This window comes from Lolium rigidum, chromosome 7 (genome assembly GCF_022539505.1).
Source record: "Lolium rigidum isolate FL_2022 chromosome 7, APGP_CSIRO_Lrig_0.1, whole genome shotgun sequence".
Classification (NCBI taxonomy): Eukaryota; Viridiplantae; Streptophyta; class Magnoliopsida; order Poales; family Poaceae; genus Lolium; species Lolium rigidum.
Genome location: NC_061514.1, coordinates 21,604,845 through 21,612,433, shown reverse-complemented (window position 1 = coordinate 21,612,433; position 7,589 = coordinate 21,604,845). Strand labels below are relative to the sequence as shown.

The 7,589-nt window shown below is 44.9% G+C and overlaps 1 protein-coding gene across 1 annotated transcript; it reads right to left on the bottom strand.

Moving 5' to 3' along the window:
• Positions 1–6,612: 6,612 nt before the first annotated feature.
• LOC124670511 (transcription factor ILI1-like) lies at positions 6,613–7,007 on the bottom strand. Its single transcript, XM_047207000.1, has 2 exons — positions 6,852–7,007; positions 6,613–6,765 (listed from the first exon to the last, which is right to left on the bottom strand). The coding sequence occupies exons 1-2, from the start codon at positions 7,005–7,007 to the stop codon at positions 6,613–6,615; spliced, it is 309 nt and encodes a 102-aa protein (XP_047062956.1).
• Positions 7,008–7,589: the final 582 nt, after the last annotated feature.

Genomic DNA, 7,589 nt, shown 5'->3' with positions numbered 1-7,589 from the left:
GGAAAATGAACGTAGATGGGGCCTTGTAGCAAATTTTTAGAAAATACGGGGGCCAATAAACATAGTTTACAAGGGGTTTTCTCAAAGATTTCCATCATAGGAGGGGCATAGCCGCGGCGCCCCTAGCTCCACCCCTGACTCGTGAGATTTGGAGGACCCAATCCATGAGAACACACTTCCACTCGCTAAACGACAGACGAGATGACGTGTTAAACTCGCAGAGCTTCGAGCTGTATGTGCATGGAGCTATCGCCTCGTCCAATGTTCAGGCATGATGCTTCACGTGGCTGTAGCTTGCGCGCGCGCCTACGTTCGATGGAGCTATCGGCTCATCGCATGTTCAGGCTAATTAATCCGGTGGAAATGTGGAATGGAACACAAACACACACATGGATCGTCGATCAGTATCGACGGCGTTCCCTGTCACGGCCAATTCATGACGCATGCAAGTGCGAATGTGCGATTCATCATTAGCTTGCGCTTTCTGTAGAAAGAAAAACGCGGCGTGGCTTGCCACTGGATGGACCGGGAAGATTGCATTTTGTCCCGTACGAAGTTACCTCGTGCATACTCGTTCCGCAGTTATGCTAATTAACGAGCAATCCGATCGAGCTCTCGTGTACATTGTCGCTGCAAGTAAGCCAGTAGTAGACTAGTACTGGTATGAGCTTTGCTCAAAAGTCAAACCCCGCGTGTTTGATCTAGCTCGTCTTTGCATGTCATTTTTCTCTAGGGAAAAGTTGTAAGTATCATGACATGGGTTAAGAGGTGGAAGGGTGTGCATCTTCCTTGTCTACGGCGGCATGGTGCAGAGGGTTAGGTGTTAGACGTGGCATGATTAACTCGCGCAAGATAAGTTTTGACGATGTCTGGATCATGATGACATCAATGGCAGGTCTGCCAAGGTCACAACATTGACCCATGTTCTCAAGAAGGGTGAGTGATAGATGGTGGCGCGACTTCTAGAGCATGTGCAATGGTGCATGCTCCGGGTTTGCTGGACTGATCCGTGCTCCGGTTCTTGGTGTAGCTTACAGTTTTTAGATGAGGCGCGTAGGTGTAAGGTCCGGGCAAACGGCCTCGACATGGCAACCTCCTTCATCAAGCTTGTAAGTGTTGCGACAACGGTTGCTAGTTAGCTGGCTTTGAGTTGATCCTTGTATTCTTAAGGCTATTTTGAAAAATTCTAATAAACAAGGTTGTGTGCATATCTCTCAAACCTCCATTTTGAAAGAATTTTTTTAACCTTTTTTTATAGATTTGAAACTTCGCAAGTCGTTAAAAAAATAACAACTAGAATGTGGTGAAATAGTTCATAATTTTTTTGGGCAATTTAAAATTTAAAATATTTATAATTCAAAACAAATTATTTATACATATATTTTTAATATCATAAAAAATCAAACTATTTTTCATACATTCTAGTTGTTATATTTCTGTGATCTTTAAAATTTGAAATTCACATATCGTATTGTGTGAGAGATAAGATTGAAAAAGAAATCGTTTAAGAGATAAAAAGAAAAGCTAACCCGGATCTTGATGAACTATGAGTATCAGAGATAGAGGTGTGCCCTGAGCACCTGCTCATAAAGCCTTTGTTATTGCTCTTGCTTACGGCTCTCCTTTTTGTGTTCTTATTATAACCCAGGTTAATTGGACTATGTACAGGCGCCAGGAGTAGCTCCGTTGTAGACAGCCACCGATCGATCACCTCTTTTGTTAACAGCAATCCATACAAGATGGGAGGTTGGACCTCACTTATTGGGTACCACATTAGTATACCTGGTGGAATCCGGAGAAGAGTATACACAGTGGCAGAACCAGAACTTAAAGCCTGTGTTGTCATTTGAAATCTGTGATGTCAAATACATGTAAATTTTAATTATTTTAAATATTTTTTACAAGATTAACACGAAAATACAAAGAACTTGGCACAAAGCTGTGTGGTCAAATGACCACACAGGTCTCAACGTGGCTCCGCTACTGAGTATACATGGTGGCGTGTGACTTGGACCTGAACTTCACGTTTATTTCTTGTGGAATCACGCCATCATCACTGGCTGAGTGTGCCCTTCCGATTTTTAAATGGCGTGGCTATGTCACCGGTAATGTTCATGGGAACATGTCTCCCATCAATAGCTCCAAGACAGTTCTGCAAAGAACACCGAGAAGGTATTATTTGCTATGAGAAAAAGAATTCATGGTTATATGATTTGGACTGAAGTAGTTTACAAAAACCTAAAAATAAGAAAAGAATCTTGGATTGTTCCAGATCTTTGGATGTACTCGAGCTGGATTTTGAGGCTCGAGGAAGTGCTTGGATAGTGCAGAAACTATGTTGAAGAAGTTATTCATGATGTTATGGAAAGTGTCATTACTATGCTTGAACTGGAGTTGGAGATCCTGGTAGGAGGCATTATGGGACAACATCCATAGAAAGGCTGCTAGTTTCTCTTCGACGCTAAGTCTGGTATCACGTACCAATCTCTCGCTTCGAAGAAAACTAGCCAAAGCCCTGAAGATGTGAGCCTCCATACAAAATGCTACCAGGCAATTTTGTACGTGCCTTTCCAGCAAGTCCCTTTAAAACCTCCTCGCCTCTTATCGTTGATTTATGGCGGTGCTTTTTTCCCTTGATTCACCCTACAATGCAACATTGGTAAAAGAAAGAGAATCACATCATCACCATCTTCCTCTTGCTCCTCCGCTCTCTTTCTAATGTGGTCCATAATTCTCAAAGCCATTCAAAAACTGAAGATAAAAAGGACCCAAGTTATTTAACATTTACTGAACAGAATTTGCTTTCAAAGAAAATTTATAAGTACTGATGTTATACGTACTATCTGAATATAAGAGATACTAAGTAGGAACAAATTGCAAGTTTAAATACCACAAACAAAAAGAGAACACACAAAATATAATTGCAGGTTTAATATGTACTCTTGATAATTGGTACTTGCTGAAAAGAATGCACTGGATAATTGGTACTCAGCCAATTATTGCTGGTTTAAATTACTACAACCAATAACAATCAAGCTGTGAGAAAGGTAGCCACATAAGAATTGATTTTGTTTTGAAAATAAAACAAAATGAAATAAGTTAAGTTGAGTAAGGTTCTTCAGCACCACCAGCTGATCCTTTACCCTTGCTTAAATTGGAATGGCAACAAAGCCATGCATGAATGATGAATTGATTATTAAAATCTAGTAAAATGGTATTGGGCCCGCCCATCAGTTTCTTCGAAGCTCCGCCACTGCTACCAATTATCAAAGAACACACAAAGTCCCGTCCTACCCAAATGTGTCCTAGAATCAGTGAGTTAAAATATGTATTCAGTATAATTTGTGATCCTACACTTTTTATTGAGCTTCACGTTTCTTCACGCAGCAAGAAGCATATCTAGGTTTGGTTTGTGTCTCATACATAGCAACATTTGGTAATTTGGCTAGGAATGAAGTGACAAACATATGGATGTATGCATCAAATTGTTCTACTCTAGTCGATCAAAGCATCAACATCTACCAGATCAAGGAACCAACTAGCACGGATGTCCTTGGACAAGATCCATGCCAGATCGAAACATCATTGCTGAAACCAACCACCAAAAACAACCCAGAATACAAGAAGAGGGGGAGGGGAGGACGACGAGGAGGAGATGATTTACCTGATACCGGCCGGCGTCGGAGGTGGGGAAGGGGGAGATCTTGAGCTTCCTCCGGATAGGGCTTCGGTCGGGCTCCGTGGCGGCGGCCACATCAAGGAAGGGTAACGTCAGCGTCGAGGAGATCCTCTCCTCCAGCCGGCCACCGTCGAGTCGTTGCCGCTGTCGCGAGAGCTGAGCGGGAGTGTCGTTTCGTCGCGTCGCGCTCGGGATGCAATCCACGGATCTAGCATAGTATTTCTAAAAACCGGCCAAAACGAGGGGTTTCGTGCAAAACTAGACGAGGTAGAAAACCGGGGCGGTTTAACCATAGCGTGGGTCGGTATTTAACTCCCGGGGACCAACCCCGGTGTAACCACGTGGATCTCGGCTCAAAACCGGCCAGGTTGGGAGCAACCGAACGAGGCCCTAGAGAGTGCAATTACCGGAGTTTATCGACACGCAAACACAATGAATTTCTGCACCCTAGATATGTGCAAAAATGGTCCTGAACCTAATCGACTGAGCATCAGCTGGGTGAGGTACCACCGGCCGACGGGCGTACGTATCCTTTGATTAGTTGCACGGTTGTGGTCATGAGCGTACGGCACGTGTGCCTTTGATTTCCTGCCTCCCTCCCTACCGTCGCCCCCCACTTAGACGTAGGGCGCATCATCACACATATGGTCCATGCGCGAATGCATCCACATCTATCGACCGACGTATACGTATCTGCATCGTTTGGAGAACGTTCTCGCTGCCCAAAAGTTTCTTCATTTGTCCACAACCATAATTACTAGAAAAAACGAAGTATACCGGCACTCCCCACTTCCATCGTACTTGATTAAACGACATTTCAAATGCGCGTCCACCTTGATCAATCTCAATGCCTAAAAATTTGCTCGGGAGAGGACAGGATAAGTCGTACGTTTACTACTTTGCTAAGGGACGATAACCCGTACCAGTGACAAATTGATTTGTACATTCACAGTACTCCATTTATATACAGTAGGAGTATTAGTACACTAGTTGTACTATGCAGAAGATAACTGGCCATTTACTTGGGTACGTACGTCAATTTCATTCAATTCCATTAAGGTAGTACTAAATGTGAATGTACGTAGTCCTGTCCAAATTTATACCACCTCCGGCTTTGCAAGCCGAATCATTGGCCAAAGTTTTGATCAACAATACTAGCTCGATCATTTTACATAAATGAATAAAGTTAAAGAACACTTTCTAATGATATCAACAAATATTCTCATATATTTGGATTTCTTCTTGATCAAAGCGAAATCTTAGAATAGAGAGATTATAGAGCTCGGATGAGAGTGGTTTCTCTATCATGCATGCTAGTGCATGGATCCACCATCCGTTGTGACATGAAAGCCCGTGTCATGCCTCTTTATTTTTCCAAAAAATCATTTTTTTAGATTAGTATTACATAATGTTTTGCCGTGTTTCTTGTCTTGTAGTGTAGTGATGGAGATAGGGGGACTAGCAGGTGTCACGCTCCCCCTATGATATACTCCATATGATACATATACGCATATGCTTATTCACTTTCATGTTTTAATTTCTGCATAAATTGTTTGTCTTCATTTCTCAAACTTCGCCCATGTCCCAACCATAAATTTTTTGTCTTCATTTCTCTAACTTGGCCCATGTATCAGTTTCTCCATGTACCAGTAATTTTTTTTGTCGCGTTTTAATTATAGTTTTGTCGGTTATTTTTTTTATTAGAGTGTAGTTTCCGTACTAGTAAAAACAATTCTACATTTCTGTAAGTGTGCCATGTTACGAATGATATTGTGCTGTCCACCTTCTTTGCCCCTCATAATCTTAGTTCCCTGCTAACTCCACCACTATTAGAGTGTATATCTTAATGTTTGTCCATGTATCGGTAAAAGAATGAGCATGTAGCTAGTGAGGCTTTTATTAAAGTTTCGTTGGATTTCTTTTTGTTTTAGAGTGTAGTCGTTGTGTTGTATCGAGAGCTCCCATCTCCGACAAGGTAAACAAATAATACATGCACGCTAGCTATAGTGCCTGGTAGAAAGAGCGCGGAGATTGTCTCATGCGTGGGATGTCGATCCCATGCATGTTTTAGCTGTCGATATGCAGCTTTGAGATTCGTATGCCACGATGTTTCGTTGAGTGTTAATCCGTTTCTATGAACTTGAGCGAACGAAGCACGAAGAAACTAAATGAAACCATGCACCGGAGATGTCCCGTGCATGCATGGGACAAAAGCATTTCGTAGGCCAACACTTATTTTGTAGTAGTGGAGAGTAGGAGTGTAGTCATAGACAGTACCAACTTTATTAATTTTGCAAGGGCGCCACAACATTGATTTCAATGGGCATCACAATTTGTCATGATCAGCTTACAAATCATTGCCTTTAATTGAACTCCAAAATTAGCTCAAGCAAAACGTACACACGACGCTTACTACAGAGAGTATACACACACAAGCATACATCCAAGAGCGCTAGCTGCAATTATCAAGCGCGTGGCCCATCAAAGAAAGAGGAGCCATCCAAGAGAGTCAAGTAGTACCAAAAACTAATAAAGCACCCTCTCGTGCACACACTAAACAACACACAGGCATTGGGTTTTCAGTGTACAGCACCGTGACGAAGCTCTCGCGCTCGTACTAGCTAGGAGTAGATACCAGCAGTGTACCGCACAGTGCCAGTATCTCGCGTGTGATTAATTAAAAACCACTGACCATGCTGTCCAAAACCTCTCGCAATCCAAGCTCGGACCGGTCGAACTAATCAACCAAACAATGCAACTAAAGAAAATCTGAAAGAGAAGCTCGCGCGTACACGAGCTAGCTAGCTAGCTAGGCCGGCCAGGTATGCTAGCTCGGAGTATGATCATCCGCCGGGTGCCACGGACGGCGTACGCATGCGCCGGCGGAGCGAGCTTGGTATCGTAGCCACTGGATGGATGGTTGGAGGGGTGGATCACATGAGGAGGCTCCGGATGACGGCGGCCTGTTCGGCTGTGACGGCGTCGGAGGCGAGCAGCGCGGCGAGCGTCTCGCTGAGGTCGTCCACCTCCCGGTGCAGGCTCCGGATGTAGCTGCACGTCTCCTGCAGCACCCTCGACGCCGGCCCCTGCGACAACCAAGTTAGTTCAGCAAGAAAGAAAGAAAATAACCATGAAGCCATGCACGCGCGCATATAGCTGCTACTGTAATTACCCTGTGAGCGCCATTGCGGGCCTGGGAGTCGGGGAGCAGCGCCTCCAGCTTGGAGAGGAGGTCGGAGATCTGGTCCTCCGAGATCGACCTCGACGATGACGACGACACCGAGGTCCCGGCGCGCCGCGAGCGTGACCTCCGGCTGCTCGACGACATGCTCGCACTTGAAGAAGGCTAGCTAGCTGAGGGTACGTAGCAGTGTGAGCTAGCTGATGAGTATGGCTTGCAAGCTAGGTTTTTTGGTGGAGGCAGTTGCAGCGAGCTGAGGTATATATAATGGCCGCGCGGTGTGAGGATAGAGGAGAGCAAAAAGGTAGCAGTAGCGGAGGCCGGACGGAACGGAGGAGGTGGCCGCAAGATCAGAGGGCAGGCCGGGCGGAGGGAGCTACCGATCGAGCTAGGGGAGGGAGAAAGCGAGAGTCGTAAATGGGTGACAAGGAGAGAGACGTGGTGACTGGTGAGTGGTACTAATAGACTACTAGTAGCGGCCGGAGGTGAAGGTGAGCGGCAGTGTGCGCGCGGCTGAATCTGATGTGCATTGAGTGGGCTTGGGCCGTGGGGCGTACAGTACTAGTATACTAGTACTGTATACCCAAGATCGATCGAGTAAATGTTTGTTTACTTCCGTTGTTTAGTCGTGCGGCCTCTGGATCTGTCTACCCTGTGTGCGGTCTACATGGGGGAGTGTAGTTTCGCTAGATTTGCATGATGAGCTCACATGCACGCAAGGGCATCCAT

Coding starts and splice junctions, on each gene's coding strand:
- LOC124670511 (XM_047207000.1), bottom strand. CDS start 7,007: ATGTCGTCGAGCAGCCGGAGGTCACGCTCGCGGCGCGCCGGGACCTCG. Junction 6,766..6,851: donor CCCGCAATGGCGCTCACAGG/GTAATTACAGTA, acceptor TGGTTGTCGCAG/GGGCCGGCGTCGAGGGTGCT.